Source organism: Chaetura pelagica, unplaced genomic scaffold (genome assembly GCF_000747805.2).
Source record: "Chaetura pelagica isolate M959 unplaced genomic scaffold, ChaPel_1.0 scaffold272, whole genome shotgun sequence".
Lineage (NCBI taxonomy): Eukaryota > Metazoa > Chordata > Aves > Apodiformes > Apodidae > Chaetura > Chaetura pelagica.
This window is the reverse complement of record NW_009952445.1, coordinates 406,505-423,055: the sequence shown is the minus strand read 5'-3', so window position 1 is coordinate 423,055 and position 16,551 is coordinate 406,505. Positions and strand designations below refer to the sequence as shown.

The 16,551-nt window shown below is 46.2% G+C and overlaps 1 protein-coding gene across 1 annotated transcript in view; it reads right to left on the bottom strand.

Moving 5' to 3' along the window:
- The window catches only part of PPEF2 (protein phosphatase, EF-hand calcium binding domain 2), a 21,782-nt gene extending 6,174 nt beyond the window's left edge, over nt 1–15,608 (bottom strand). The window contains exons 1-13 of the mRNA XM_010008533.1: nt 15,548–15,608; nt 11,626–11,753; nt 11,037–11,094; nt 9,827–10,002; nt 8,869–8,983; nt 7,864–7,910; nt 7,268–7,434; nt 7,149–7,185; nt 6,908–7,057; nt 5,837–6,025; nt 4,978–5,163; nt 4,150–4,292; nt 3,527–3,633 (exon numbers count right to left, since the gene is read on the bottom strand). Of these exons, the coding sequence (XP_010006835.1) occupies nt 3,527–3,633; nt 4,150–4,292; nt 4,978–5,163; nt 5,837–6,025; nt 6,908–7,057; nt 7,149–7,185; nt 7,268–7,434; nt 7,864–7,910; nt 8,869–8,983; nt 9,827–10,002; nt 11,037–11,094; nt 11,626–11,753; nt 15,548–15,608 (1,564 nt within the window). The remainder of the gene's footprint in view (nt 1–3,526; nt 3,634–4,149; nt 4,293–4,977; nt 5,164–5,836; nt 6,026–6,907; nt 7,058–7,148; nt 7,186–7,267; nt 7,435–7,863; nt 7,911–8,868; nt 8,984–9,826; nt 10,003–11,036; nt 11,095–11,625; nt 11,754–15,547) is intronic.
- Between the last annotated feature and the right edge of the window lie 943 nt (nt 15,609–16,551).

Below are 16,551 nucleotides of genomic sequence, written 5' to 3'. Positions count from 1 at the left end.
CCACAGCCAGATTGCCTCCTGCACTTCCGGCGGTGGCGGCGGTGAGCTCGTGGAGGCAGCCGCTACCGGGAGTACTTGTTCGCTGCGTCCCTCCGCACGCGGCTCCAACCGTTTCCCGGAAGAGGAGTGCCATCCCTTCTAAAGCATGAATGACACTTGGTGGCTTTGTGTCCAACCCTGTAGCATCTATAACAAATTCCATTAAATCTAGCAGTCGGCCTCACACCTCTGACCGCTCCTCCCTTACAACGCTCTGGACATTGCCGTTTCCAATGTCCCCCTTTTCTACATTGAAAGCAAAGCCCCCGGGGCCCTATTTCCCTCTGTCCCTGGGGTTTTAATGCCATCGCTAGAGCCTGAGCGTGAATTTTTGCTTTCTCTGACTTCATCAATAGTGGGGCACATTCACAGGTCTCCACCATTCGTGCAAGAGAAGCCCCTGGCTGTAAGGTGGCAAGCAATTGTTTACAGACTGAGTTGGCGTTTTGGATAGCCAGTTCTTTCACCAAAACTGCCTTCATATCCCGAGGAACAGTTGGGGCAACATCTAATGCCTCTTTAAGTCGGTCTACAAAACTCAAAAAGGATTCTTCTGGCTTCTGCATGATCTTAGTAAATGGCTGTTGAGGGGTAGCTAATTGTGGCAGGGCCAAAAATACAGCCAGAGCGGCGTTTTTAGATTGCACCAGGATTCGAGGGTGCAGCGCTGCCTGCCGGGATGGATCCCGAAACTGTCCCGTGCCCATCAGCTGGTCCAGGTTGGCAAGGCGCAATGGATCATCTAGTGCTAAATTAAGATTCTCTAACGTTTTGGCCTCTAGTCGTTCTTGCCATTTGGCCATCCAGAGCATATAAGTGGTAGGTGTCAGGATCAGTTCCATCAGGGCTTTTGAGTCAGCTGGAACCAACTCAGTATCTTTAAAGAGAGCAGAGACTTGATTGCGTACCAATTTGTTGTCATGGCCATATGCCATCACTGTCTTTTGTATGTTAACAACCATTTTCCACTGTAAAGGATCCCAACGTGAACCATGGTCTGTCCGAACGACTGGCAGGGACAAAGGTGAAAGCATAAAGCCCCCTTCTAACCATGCATTCTCAATGATACCTTTCCATCGGGCAGTGTGACTACAACTTGGGTCACCAGGTTCAGCTGCCGAAGCGGGAGGCACTTCCCCCTTTTTCCCCGGTGATGGGCGGGACTGGAGACCGAGGCGGCCCTCCCTCTGGGCTGGAAGAACCGGACCTTTTCTGCAATAGATCCTGAAGCTTTTGTAGGTGCTCTTTTTCAGAGTCAAGAGATTTTAGCAGAGGGTCCATATTTAGATTGTAAATATTCATTAGCTTCTGATAAGGACCATTCCCCATAGCTGATGCTCGGTATTTTTTAGCCCACCAACAATCGCCTCATGGGCGTCCTTGTTCGCCTTCTGCACTTCTTTATCCTTAGCCCCTCGATGGAGGCGCTGCAGCCCGGGAGGGGGAGCGTGGCAGGATCAACCTCCATCGGAAGGGTGGGCGCCGAGGGCTGTATTGCCTGTTTCCCTTCCCCCAGTTGCATTTTCCCCTCCTGCTCGGGATTCCAAGGAGGCAATTCATCATCCACCCCTTCCCACGCCTCTTTCTCTGCTAAAGAGACCGGGAATGCAGAGTGATTGCTCTCAGGCTGTTTACATTGTAATGCGGAATGACTTAACGATGTCAGTTCAGAAGTAGTTAACTCTTGACATTCCTTCCCACTCTCCAGCCCCGCTTGCCGACGAGCCGCGGCACCTTGAGCTTCCCCGTTTAATTGCTCAATCATGAGGCGGACCGAGAGTCGTTTCGCCTCCTTCGAGCCGGTTTGCACAGACTCCCACAGCTCTTCCCCCACTTTATTCCAGGCAGCAAGACTAAATGCCTGCGAGGGCTTTTCCAAGAGACCCTTCCGCCTGCACCACACCAACAAATCGACCATCGATTGTCGGTCCAGCTTTGTTTCTCTTTTTCTCTTTTTTTTTTTTCTCTCTCTTTTTTTTTTCTTTCTCTCTTTCTCTCCTTTCTTTCTCTTCTTTTCTGCCAACCGCATCCTGCTCCCCGATTCTGTGGCCGTCTCTCTCGAACGGCCCAGCTTTGCTTACCCGCGGGCAGCAGGACTCCTCGCCCTTCCTCGGCTTTGTTTCCCTACCCGAGTCGTATCACGTCGGGGTCACCAGCTGCCGTGGTCCATATCCTGTGGTGACCCAGGAATGAGTACTGCACACCAATGTGATGTAGGTCCAGTCCAAGTCTATTCAGTTGTGTACAGATTATATAGTCTTAGGACAGTGTGCACGCTGTCCGTGCGGCAAAGCAAAGCTCTTAACTGGTTAATATACATTGTTCACGCACCCCAATTCCCCTTTTGATTGGTCACTACTTTAAACCCTTTAACTCCCCGTCCTGTTTACCTTACTACCTGATTTCTTCATAGCAAAGCCTCACTAGTTCCCATGAGAACAACCTTCCCTGTTCCTCTGGCTGCCTGATGTTTAGTCTAAAGTTTCTCGTAATCTTTCAGCACAGCCAGGGCCCCAACAGACAGCAACACCCTCATTTCTCCATAGCACACTTGAGCACTTTGGCACAGGAAAAAAAACCTGCATGGCTGTACAGACATCAGCCACTGCAGGCAAAAGTGCACTTGCTGCTCCCCCCAGCCTAAGCAAGCTTTTGGTCATCAAAATAAATCTGGGCCACAGAGCTGCAAACATCTGAACAACAGGAAAACACTAACCTTGGATATTTCATTATCAGTTGTGGCTCACAGCCAGTGTTGCCCTGCAGATCATGCCATACACAGCTGCACTCCTCAGTCAACCAGGAACATGGAAAAGCACCTAATTTAGCAGCTGCTATAACAGCTGCACTGGACTTTTGTGAACAATTTTGCTGCCAGGGAAGAAAGTGAAAAGCAGTTCCATGCACAAGAAAGCTGTTCTGCCAGCTGTTGTGTCCCTTTTCTCCCCCAGCCCACAAATGGACACATCTCAGCAACATGTCTTGGTCACTGCACCAGCAGAGCATTCCTGGCAGCCAGAGAAGGATGAACTCTCAGCTCCTTCCTTAAGGCTCTGACAGAGGCAGCTCCCACCGAAGACATCCCTCACTTTCTTCTTCCCAGTGATTTTTAGACTCCAGGGATGAAAGGGCTCTAGAGACCACTCAGCCTTCCCAAGTGACACAACAGACATGTTCCAGGTTGTCTTTTCCAGTGCTTCAGCAATACTCCAGTTCCAAAGGGTTCTCCTAGTACCAAGCTACTCACCTCTTGCTTCTCCAAGGCCCCTTCAATTATAGCACCACACTCAGCCACTCTGTTGCCAACAGAGACACTGAATAACAGCAAACAGGACCAACACTCTGGCAAGGTCCAACACAGCCTCTCTGTGCAACAGCCACTAACAACTATAGTGAAGAATCTCCCAACCAGCCACACACTCAACTTGGCCATGTCAACCTTGTCCTACCAGGGAGTTAGCCCAAGTGTCCCTCCGCTCAGATTTACCTGTATTGTCCTTATCATAGGTCTTGAACATGCTGATGAGTGCTGAGGTGTGAGCAAAGAGCTTTTCCCGCAAGGCTCGAAAGGCTGACTCCTCTACTCTGCTGATTCTGGAGGATGCAGAAAAGAGAAAAGCACATGAAGAACTTGCCACAAAGCAGAAGAGAAGCTGCACCTTCCCCCTCCTCTGGCCTGTCCATGGATTGCCCAGGCCCTCACTCAGCCCTCTGCACAGCTACAGCTGCATTGCAATGCTTGTGACAGGGCATGCCTGGACCACAGTTCCCCTCTGCTGATGCAGTGAATCCTTGCATTGATTGGCAAAGCAACAAAGCAGAAGGGAATCTCAGCAAGGGTCAAAAGTTAAAACTGGACACGGAATGGAGCAGAGAAGGCAGAAAATAAGCAGTTTGTAAAAAAAGAGTTCCCTTCTGACCTTGTAACGCTCCCTTGTCAACCCTTTAGCCTCTTTTCTGTACAAAGCTTGAATCCTACTCCAGGTCTATTACTTAGTAAATCAAGCTGTTCAGCTTGCTCAGCTCCAGTGTCAAACTTTCTCAAAGCTGCCAGAATTTTCCCTTTTGGAATTTTGACCTGGTGAATAGAGAGCAACAGTAAATCCTTGCCTTTGTGTCATAGTGAGAGTATGGGCTGTCTTGTTCGCCTGGTACTGAACAAAATGGGGGACAAGGTCTGGTCCCAGCTTCACATAGGCTCCCCTGTTGCTGCCAATCTCATAGTAGTTAGAGGCTGAAAATATGGTCAGCACCTAAGCCCAAAAGAGAGGCATTTAATGTCAGTACATACATCTCTATTATGTGTACTTGCATCTGTGAAAACAACACAGCTGATCCCGTCTGGAGTCAACAGACACTGAAGGCAACATGTTTTACATAGAAAAGGAAGAGCAAGGTGGCAGCTGGCCTGGAAGCCTTCCCAGTTCCTTGAGGACAGCACCGATGTCATGTGGATTCCGCCACACACTGGGCTTCTGTGACTTCCCTGTGCTCTCCTGACAAACTTCCACTTTCCACTGTAGTGAGTGGAGTCAGAAGTGCCCCTGTTGAAGTCACTGAAGTGAACTGAATCTTCTGAGAGCAGAACTCTGCTGCAGCAGCTTAGTAACACCCTTTGGTAGGTCATCTTTAGGAACGGCTGCGTTAAGTGGGGACAATGGCACAAACAGGTTCAGACCTTTTCTCAGTTACCATGCACAAGGACGTGCTTTGCCTGCACAGCAGATGCCCCCGGCAGAGAGGATGACTTCAGACTGTCCTGACCTAAGACCTCAGCTGGCAACACACTTCCACAACTCCCAGTAAGGCTGTTTAACAGTTTATGTGTGTAACTAAAGCCTCATTAGAAGAAATACAGAGCTGAGACAAGCCACCACAGAAGCTCCACCCTGGCAGGATGGAAACCCAAACATCCTTCGCACCATCCCCCTCACTGACCTTCCGGTTGTGACAGAACTCGTAGCCCTCTTGCTTGCACTCGTGGGAGCGGATGAGGAACTGCAGGTTGTACTTCTCAAGGATCTTCCCTGTCACATCAGGCCCAAAGTAGCAGCCACCACCTCGCACTGTATTTACTGTGCAGCCCTCCTGAGGCATCGGGTCACTCCAGAGAATGTCTAAAATCTGGAAGGATTGGAAAGGTTCACTGAATGAAGTGTACCCAGCTAATTTCACCCATCAAAGTTTACTGAGCAAATACAGCTCTATCTCTGGGTCCCTCCCTGGACTGCTGCTATTACCACAGAGCAAGGAAAGAGGGATGATACCTGCATCCCAGCTGAAGCATCTTACTGTCCCACAGGATTGCCACAGACCTGGTCCATCACAGACATGTGATGACTGTTGGCCTGGAGCTACAGGCACACCCAAAGTGCCTGGGGGGAAAAGGGTGTCCATAGGGCCTGATAAAAGCTTTCCTTTGCTGCCTCTAAGTTTTCATAGAACCTTGCCTGTTTTCCATCCCAAAACACAGGTCCCAGGGCACAAACACCCAGTAGATCCTAAGGCCATGAGCAGGCTTAGGATTAAACTCCTTTGCATTCTAGCCAGGACATTCCATAGCCTCCAATGAGTGCTGACACAGTAACCACTATTTGGATTAAAGTTTAATGTCTTTAACCCTGACCTCAATGTATAAGTTGGTGCTGATAAGGTGTGCAATGCTAGGATAACCACACAAAGAGGTCTGTCTGTGCCCTGATCCATGAATTTTGTATTGAGATTCCTCATAATGTAGAAAAAGCTGCAGGAGGTCCCCACAGCCCACCAGGGTCAGGGCTCTGCTTAGACTACTCACCTGCTTCCACTCCTCCTGGCGAGTCCAGCATGGCCCATCCAGATCTGTCAAGGAGACCATGCTGGAGTAGGTGGGCTCATCCTCCTCTGAGTCACTGATGTCCGCCAGCCGGCGGCACCACTCGATCTGCTCCTGCACTGTCCGCCGGACCCACCTGGAGAACTCCAGCTTGTTGGCCATGCTGGGAGCCTGGGATGGCCGGGGCTGCAGAGGTAAACTGGTCTCTGCCTCATTTGCTGCTGGGTCACCCTCTGCTTTGCTCTCCCCATTTATTTCCTGTATTTCCACATTTGTATTTGACTCCTTTCTTTTCTTTTCTCTTAATACAGAAATAAACTGAAAGAGATAAGAAAGAAAAGAGAGGTGGTTACACTGCTGGGAAACCTGCATCTCCAGCTCTTGACGTCTTCCATTGACAGACTGTCAAGTGATCCAAGCCTCAGTTCCTTTTACTGCTGATTAATTGTCAGAGATTACTAGTGTCATCCTCTCAGATGTGCTGCCCTTGGTGTACCACTGGGGCCCCACATCCATCCTGACTACAAATCTACCTCTTCTTCATAGATTTTATGCTGCTTAGACATTTCCCAAAAGGTAGAGTAGATGGATTTAATGTGCAACAGGAACTAGGCGGCAGGTTGAAGGAAGGACTAATGACTAATGCAAGTGCTTGTCTTTACATTTGGAGAAGGGAAGTAAAGGCAAACAATTTACCAAAATCCTTCTGGAATTCTAGAGGAAAATACAGGCTAAGAAACTGGGACAAAGTCCCGTCATCACTGTGTTTTTATAATCAGCACCAGCATCTGATTACCTATGCCATAACCCACCACTTCCCTGTCTGTGTTCCTTACATCTTCCAGAAGCCAAGAATGCTTCTTTCCTTCACACCTCCTGCCCACCCAGTATTAAACCAAAGCAATCCACTCCAAGCCTGTACTGAAACAGTTTGTCTAGAAAGACCATCCTTTAGATTTGTCTCATCAACAGCCAAATTGACATGTAGAAATAAGCTCCTCACCACAAGTCAGCAACACTATTGTCTCGCACTGTCTAGGAAATAAAACCTACTTTGTTCCTTTTAATTTTCTCAAGCATGTCCAGGTCAGTGGTGTCAGAGATGCCTCCGTGTATAATGAGGACTTTCTGATCAATCAGGGTGGCAAGGGGTAGCCAGCAGAAGACATTATGAATCATCTTCAGGATTTTCTTTCCATGTACCTTGGAGGACAGGTCAGAAAGAAAAATATAAACCATCAAGCCTTCCAAGTCCTCGTCTCATATGGTAAAGGAGACACAAACATATGCCTACCTTGTATTTCTGCATTACTTCCTTGGTGAAACCATAGCTAAAGGAACAGGAGAAAGGATTCAGTGGGACTGTGGAGCAGCACCCTTGACATGGTGACCAGCCCCACACAGAGCCCATACCGTAAGTTGACCATGTGGTCCTCATGGTTCCCGCGGTTGAGATGAACCTCCTTGGGATAGATCAAGAGGAAGGTAAAGAGGATGATGAGGATCTCGAGGGACTGTTTGCCTCTGTCTACAAAGTCCCCATTGAACACATAGGACTTGGAAGGGGAAGGAAGGCCATTCTGTTAAAGCAAGGAAGAGATGTTACAAGAGAGGCATCTCCAGGATCTACATTTAGCTCCACACCCCCAGCTGCACATTCTCTTATTCGGTCCTACGTTACCTTATACAATAGATCCTGACTCTTACTTTATCCTGTAGGCTTCCAGTGGCAAATGCACTGAAAAGTGAAAGCTGGCACTCAGGAAGAGTTGCCATTGGTATAGGCACTTACAAACATGTCCATTGGCACTTCCCAAATGTATGTGTATATCAGATTTCCAAGTCACCAAGGGAATAAGCTGCTGCTTTGTGAAGCCATTTAAAACCAATCAAATTGACCTGGAGAATGGCTTGCCAAGGGCCTAGTTTTGCAAACACTTCTCAGCATGACCCATGCAATACCTCTCACAATACCCAGCCAGCCTCCCTCTCCAAATAACTGTGCCTACCTTATAAAATATGAGGAACAAGTCATCCAGCTGTCCGTGCAAGTCTCCTAACAGGCACAAAAAGACAAGTGACAGTATGTTGATGTTGGAGGGACAGGTTTGTTTTCCAGAAGCATGCAGAAGCCTGTGCTAAGTACTTATTTTTCAGAAGTAACTCAAAGTTTAACCATTAATCCTAGAGTAGGAAAATAATGATGAAAAGCTTTGCCTCTTTCAAATGTGCTTAACAAGATCAAAGCAGTAGTATTCTGTATCTGAATACATACACTGCTGCTAATGAAGACACAGCCAAAACAGTTCCAGGACTTTGTTGTTTAAATAATCCCAGGTTGCAGAAAATGCAGAGAAAAAATGCTGTGAGTTCTGAGTCCAGTCCTCGACTAGATGAGGTTTCTGTGGTTTAGTCAAAGGAATTCTAAGTTTAGGGTGACAGAATAAAGACCAGTTTGAATGCAGTTGAAAAATTCCTTAAATCTTTACTGTAACACACAAGAATTTCAAGAGCCACAAGCCTTCACTATCACCTTTCATCTTCCCTTATACAAATATATGTCCTTATCTTCTCCATTCATACCTCTCCTCCTCTTGCAGTTTCACAGTCACCCTGACAGCACCTCCACCACAGCAGGCTGTGCCAAGCTGAATGCTGCCATTTCAGGGCAGGTGTTAATTATGGATCCCAAACACCGACTACAAATAGGCACAGCACCTTCCCTCAGCACCCCCATCCCATTCCAGACCAAGCAGAAATAGCACCATGATGCAGACTTGCTCCATCCAGTCTTCAGGCTAGTCTTTGTACCAGCTCAAATAGAGCATCAGGGGTAAACCTGGGTATTTTAGGCAGCCCCTGTTGCCTCTCAGTACACACACGTTGCTTACAGCCTGCATTTGTATTCCACACTCAGTACAGAGGAGGGCATCGTGCTCATGCTGCCATTTTTCACCTTTCCCACCCATTCCACACGGGTGTTCTTGCCCCAGCACCTTCCCGCCCAGACGTACCGCACACGGTGACCTCCTCGCTATAGCAGGTGGAGACGTGACTGATGTTTGGCAACTGCTTGAGGTGCTTCCTGGTCTCACTCAGCAGGTTTAAGACGTAGCGAGCATGGAGCTGCTACTAGGAGAAAGCGAAGGGATTAAAGCAGGAAATCAGTGACCTCTGAGCAGCAACGTAGGTCTGCCTGCAAAGGCCTCAAGGACCCACCACCACAGCCTGGATGGCAGGAACTCTCACTAGAACAGCAGAAATCCCAGCCCAGTATCACAGGTAAGAAGCTGCTCCTCTAGATCCTTCTTAGCCTTCTCCACATGATGCTGCGTCTGTCCTGCAGAAAGATGTTCACTGAAAGCCAGGGTGTAGGCGTTTAATATTACTCTAGACATTAGAGACCTTTGTTTTAGAAGTCATTTTGCTCGGAGAAGGTAGGCTGTTTAGCCTATTTTGCAGTTTACGGTCTTGACTGACAGATGGCAGCACAACACCACAATTGCATGAGGATTTGTCGTCTTAGTGCTCCTGAATTGGCACTGGCCTTACCAAAACCCTCACGTTTTACATTTTAAATATGAGTCAAAGTTGCATGGCACAAAACATTTTAATCAGCTGCTTCCATCCGGGCCATCCTATACATTTTAAAAAATTGATGAATAGCAACAAAAATTGATAGAACGTTTCAACATGGACTGTTATGCGTTGCTGGGTTTTTTCCTTTAAAAACGAAATTCAGGTTACTATCAGTGCACACCTACCAAGAGTTATCAATTTTGTCAGAACTGCGTTTTCAGAAACATCAGAAGTTCCTATGGCAGGGGCAAATACAGTATCATTTCCAGCTCCCTTTGCTTAACAGCCTTTACAGCTCACTGTACTCCAATCAGCTTAACTTGTCAGATGAGATAAAACCCAATGACCTCTGCACAGAGAAGGGGAAAGTGTAGCTTGTCTGGGGATCCTTACTTGTTTCTGTTTGAAAGCTTCCAGCAAGGCAGTCGCATGGTCGGGAACGAGTGGGAAGGAGAGATGGGGTCCAGTGTAGGAGTCTGGCACCTCCATTGATTCATAGTCACAGTATTTTTCCAGCTCTGCCTCTTTGAAGCTTTCCCCAGTTATGAACATGCGACTGATGAAATCCCCTAGATGGTAGATTGGTCCATTTGTTTTTATAAAAAGGGAAAGGGACAAGAAAAGGTTAAGTTGGCTCAATACACCATGCTAGTAGTTTGCTAAAGAAAAGCTGCTGGTTTATGCTAGAGCTCATGAGCAATGGCAGCTGCAGAGGGTAGCTCCTAGTTTGTCACCACTACAGAACTGGCAGTGGGGAAAAGGCTGCAGGGACAAGTTTCCATCTGCTATTTGTCAGGCAGCGCTGCAGCAACGCTCATTTCTGCACAGCTCTGGTAGCACCACGTGGATGTTGGTTGCCATGGCTAATTGAAATGCAAAAGCAAACTGCGTCATGGAACTGTTTCCTATATCCCACTGCTTTTTCTAAGCTTATACCTACATTCTCAGCATTGCACAGAATTTGTACAAACACACTTTTTTTTTGCTGTAGCATCTTGGAGCCCAACTCAAGGAACAGGACATTATTGTTCTGTTTTATACAGATGGTGAAAAATTATGCTTTGCTCTAAAATATGTGAGGTAGTTGTGAGGAAAAGGGTGGCAGTTTGAAAGGAAGGAGAGAGGACTTCAGCAGGTTATGGTCAGCAAATTAAATAGTTAATTTTACTCAACTACCATCAGGATTCAGAGCTAAGCACCAAGAAATAACAATCTGCAAATTCAGGAAGATGCTGTGTTTGTTCCCACAGCACTTCCCCCTCTGCCCCAGTTATAGGGGACACTAAATAATAATGTCCCCAAGCACAGGTCCCTAGCAATGGATTCAATTGCTTCAGAAATGTACTTTGCAAAGCCCTGAAAAAGGCAGATTTCTAATACTGCTCTTAGAAAGCATACTGAGCTTTTATTCCCTCCTAAGGAACAAGAATTGCCCCACATCCCTCGCACAGCTCAGACAGTCTTCAGATAATTCACTCCTTATCCAAATTCCTGTCCTCTTTAGACTCTCTTGTCCCCCCCTTTGCTAACCTGAAGGGCCAGTACAGGGTACAACGTTCTGAGCTGCTGGTGCCAAATCTACAAACAGCACATACAAACTTACTCTCTTTACTGCTGCTTGGTGTGAAGTGGTCCATGAGGTAACTGAAGAAGTTATGAAGCTGCAAGAAGAGAGAGAGCCCATCATCAATCACCCTGGAATGAAATTCTGCAAAGTGGCAACTTAACATGGTCATTCTGGAAGTATCCATGTCCTCCTCGTGATGTCTGGTACATACAACAGATCACACTATACCAATTCCAGTTTTTAATATCTTGGGATGAAATCAAAAAAAGGAGCTTTACCTTCAGCCATACAGGCAGATGGACACCTATATGCCCTTCCTCTCCCTGCCTGGCAGGAAGGCAACCATATAAGAGAATATTAGTCAAAGTTGAAGTACAACAAACCAATTAGGGTTCAGATTCAGTAAAAGCAATGTTTAGTCATCCTTACAGCTAACTTTCAAGACTCATTACTCAGCGTTTCATCAGACAAGCAGGCAGGAAATCAGCTAGAAAGGGAGAGGAAACCCAGTGCTCGGCCCACAGAGGCACTTACAGGGTTACTGCCAGTAGCCAGAAACAAGCAAGTCTGGCAGAGAAACCACCCTCCTGTGTATTTTCCTGTACTCTTTTTCCTGGCACCCTACCTTGATCTGATCCTGCTCGCAGGCATACTCAATGGACTGGAAGATTCTCCAGGTGCAACGCCGGCGCATTTCCAGCCGAGCAACGTAGCGCCGATACCACCGCTGGATCAGGACGGCTGCCTTGAAAGCTGGGGGACAAACCAGAGCCAGCCTGCTGAGCTGCAGTGGCTGCAGCTGAGGTACCCTGCTACTGCTCCTCTCCTGACCCTGAAAATTGAAGAGGGACCTTTCTTTCTCAGGAACAACTTTTCATGGAAGGTGTTCTGATGCCTAAACGTTAAGGGTAATAAAACATCCACTTCTCCATATTGCAAGAGATTGTTTGGCCAGAAACCTCTGAAGCAATTCTAGCCATTGCTGCTGGCTCTGCGGCACCAGCCTTATCAGGGCCTCAGGATCCAATCATGTTATTCAGTTTTAATAGACAATTTCCTCCCTTTCTATCTACCTTGATCACTTTCATGTCCGTCTTACAGTCTAGGTACTGCAGCTTCAGGAAACCAGAGATTCCGCTGAAGCAACACAAGGAGTTGGGGGGAAAACAGGACCCTGAGTCCCCTCCTAGAGTCTTAAAAATATGGGGCTTGTCCACCTTCCTTTAAGCCAAACACATACCTCAGCTTTTGCAGTTCTCGACAAATTTCAGAAGAGATCTATTCTAGCAGAAATGTCAACATACCATTACCTTGGAATAAAGACAAAATTAACAGCCACAGGGCAAAGAGGAAAGATAGATCTTTGGCCACAGTGACACAGAAGGAATGAAATGCCAAGAATTTCCAGGTGTCTGGTCGTGGTTCAATCCACAGCCAGCACTGGCACTAGGCTCTTCCCTCAAATTAATGGCTGTTTGCCCTGTTTTTTAAAACATTCCTCTGCATTTCCCCATTTCTGGTGTTTTTCATCAAAAGATTATTTCGGATGAGCATATTTAAGGTAGAGAACATGGGGGCTTTTCCTTTATCAAGTTCTGCCACAGAACTTTATATACCTTGAAAAACTTTTTCATCCTCCTTAGCTGGTCTTGAACCTATGTGGACCTCCTGGGGACTTTACAGCACCTTGCCAAACAGCTCTGTTACTTGGCATCTCTCCTTTGGTTACACTTTGTGTCCCTTTCTGTTTATTTCTGGAGTCCTACCCTGGAACCCTACGCTTAAAACAATTTCTAGCAATGCTGCTCCGTGTCATCTTTAGCTGAGAGAAGGAGGAATGACTGCTCTAGCTACAGGCTGGCCCCAAAATCAAATGGAGATGACATAGTTAGCCCTGGCACAGAAGCCTTGTATTTCCCTTGGCATCTCATTTGTGCAAGAGCACTGCCCTGTTCACTGCAACAGAGAGGGCAATGAGGGGTGTGGAGTGGAAAAACTTTGTTAAAAAGAAGGAAATCCCCCCAGAGACAGAGATCACATTAATTCAGTTAGCTTGCATTAGTTATTTAACATAACCACCCTCCATGTAGTTCAGCAAGAAACATTGACCTTTACCTAAAGAAGATAACCTGATTGCTTATGTATTAAAAATAATAATCCTTCTAAATTATGTTATTGTCGGAGCTGCAGAGCACAGAAAGGGAAGAGCTATTGCTGTTGTGCAGCTGAGGAACCAAATCACAGGGAAGTCATGGGCTGAATGATAAGGCTCAGCTAGCCTTACTTCAAGAATAGTTTATGTACTCCTTGCCTGAACCTTACATGCTGTTGAGAAAAAGCCTACTGATCTGCTGGGCTGTGAAAAAATAAAAAAGGGTGACATTTTTCTGCAGTTTGATGCTCCTGATGCTACCTCTTGGAGCCTCGTTTAGAACAGACCAGACACCAGCTGCCTTACTGGCAGGCTGGCTTGTAACCAAATTCACAGTCATAATCACTCTAAAACAAACAACAGCAAAATATCTTGCATTCCCCAAATAGTGGGTAAATGCCCAAGTACTACAATATGAGTTTGGTGTATTTCAACTGAATCCCCAGCAGAAATTCACAGTTAGGACTCCACATGTGCCAAAGCAAACTAGATCCTTTGAAACATGAAAAGCAGATTAAAAGACTTATTATCAAGTGCACAGTGAGCGTGAATTCCACGCACTTTGAGCTCCAGATGGGTAAGGCATTGGGTATTTTTATGCTACTTATTCAGAGACTGACTCTGCAACTGGGAAAGCCAGGTATTCAAATTTACTAGCTTACCTGGATGACTTTCATCTGGCAGTGTTTGTACTAGGTTAGAAAAAAAGAAATAATAAAAAAGAGAAAGATTTATCCACATTTTATGAGGATCCAAGCAAGTAAACTGAATCATACATCATTGTATAAGCTATGGAAAGGACCTGGCAGCACAAGTGGCAGCACCTGGACTGAAACCTGCCTGTTCATGCTGGCAGTACAGTTCACAAACCAGCTTCCACAAGGGGCTCTGCCCCCTCACTGAGACTCCACATCCCCTTCTTCACTCAAGTGCAGGGCCAGTTTAGCAGAGCTCTGCTGGCTACACTTCCCATAGGGAACAGCCCCTGGCCTGGGTAGGGAGACGGGACAGCGCCTGGAGCGTTGTGCTTGGGTGGAAAATCCTAAGCAATTCCATATCTGCAGGTAAGCAGATCTGAAGGATCTCGAGAACCAGATGCAAGAAATTCAGAGAGCTTTTACTGTCACGGGAAACTGTTGATGAGGTATCAATTCAACAGTTTCAAGTAAGTTTTATGTTACACTTCGTTTGTTGTAGACAAAATGCAATCAGTGTTTTTCTTTTCAGAGCATTTGCAAACAGTTTGCACTGTCTGCCTTTCTGCCAATGCTGATGACTGAATGAGTCAAACAACAAAGTAATCTGTTGGTTTTTTTTTACACTCTTTAGGACCTGGCAGCACAAGTGGCAGCACCTGGACTGAAACCTGCCTGTTCATGCTGGCAGTACAGTTCACAAACCAGCTTCCACAAGGGGCTCTGCCCCCTCACTGAGACTCCACATCCCCTTCTTCACTCAAGTGCAGGGCCAGTTTAGCAGAGCTCTGCTGGCTACACTTCCCATAGGGAACAGCCCCTGGCCTGGGTAGGGAGACGGGACAGCGCCTGGAGCGTTGTGCTTGGGTGGAAAATCCTAAGCAATTCCATATCTGCAGGTAAGCAGATCTGAAGGATCTCGAGAACCAGATGCAAGAAATTCAGAGAGCTTTTACTGTCACGGGAAACTGTTGATGAGGTATCAATTCAACAGTTTCAAGTAAGTTTTATGTTACACTTCGTTTGTTGTAGACAAAATGCAATCAGTGTTTTTCTTTTCAGAGCATTTGCAAACAGTTTGCACTGTCTGCCTTTCTGCCAATGCTGATGACTGAATGAGTCAAACAACAAAGTAATCTGTTGGGTTTTTTTTCCACTCTTTCAGTGTAAAGTCTCACTCATAATCTCCCTTTGTTCCATAGCAGATCTAAGCACATCCCCAGAAAACTGATACTAACAAACAGAGGGTTTCATAAAAATAAATCATGACATCTTGGAGAGCCATAAAAAAGTCCAGATTATTATCAGAGATGAAGCACATTACAGTGATGTAATTAGGAAAAAAGCACACTTTTTTTGCTTTTCAGCTTTTCTTAGCTACACCAGATTGCCTTCTTTAGAATCAGACTTAATTTGCCTTTGCTAATGCTTCTGCTTTATCAGTTCTGCGCCACTGACAGCCTTTAAGAACAGAATCCACCAGATTTTAATCTAATTCTGGTCTAAATAGCTGTTATTTTCTCAAGCCAGTTCTTCTGTTTGACAGCTGGGACTCCTTGTCACAGGTATACTGAAAGACATAACCTTACCTCAATACTATCCAGAAAACCAGGTAACTCAGAAAACAAACACATCCACTGCAACCTCCCAATGATGTGCAGGAGCAAACAGGAAATAATACTTTTCAAAGTATCACTCACCATTTTCAGACTTCTGCAGGGAATACTTGTAGTTGGCATTTACAGAACTACTAGATCCCATGTTCTCCAACCAGTGCTCCTAGAACGTTGCAGACTGGCCCAGTGTCACCAAAACCACAAAGGGGATGCAGGAAAGATCATTCAATCAGAATCAAAACAGCTGCAACATGTCCCACCACAGTACTGAGAATCTATAATTAAATACATTAACACTTAAAATCAACCAGCAGATGGCCTGTCTTGTGCCCAAGTACATCCTCCACTATCAGTTTTTTCCAAGCTACTTCGTTGTCTTCTACACAATCTGAGATGAGGATTTCTGTCCCACTGTTTCAAATTTCAAGTCAGCTACATAAATAGAAATCATTTCAGCACCTTTCCTAATAGTTTAAAAGTAGCAGAGATTGCAGCTCTAGATACTGTAATTGCATGGTAGATGTATAAACCAGGCATTCATGTACTCTCACAGAATCATGGAATTGTCAGAGTTGGAAGGGACCTCTAGAGATCATCTAGTCCAACTCCCCTGCTAAAGCAGGATGGCTCAGAGCACATTCCACAGGGCTCTATCCAGGAGGGTCTTGAATATCTCCAGAGAAGGGGACTCCACACCATCCCTGGGCAGCCTGTCCCAGTGCTTTGTCCCCCTCACAGTAAAGAAGTTTCACACAATGCTTTATATGCCCAATTTTAGGCTCCAGCCTCTTAGCAATATAGCAGGTTTCACCTGAGCCTTTGTTTCAGAGGCTACAATCAACCAATCTTGATAGAGCTCTGAGAGCAGACAACATCTGTGAGTCCTCGTGCTGCCTCCCTCCTTCCTCACACACAGAGAAAGCACCGGGAGAAAGGCGCTAAAATTCTAATTGTGATTGCATGTAGGAGAGGCAGTTTTCCAGTACTGCTCTAGAATTATAAAAGTCATCAAGTTGATTAATTAACAACCAATATATGCAGACCAATATTCATGCATGTAGCCATCTGTGAAGGGCAGCCCTCATTAC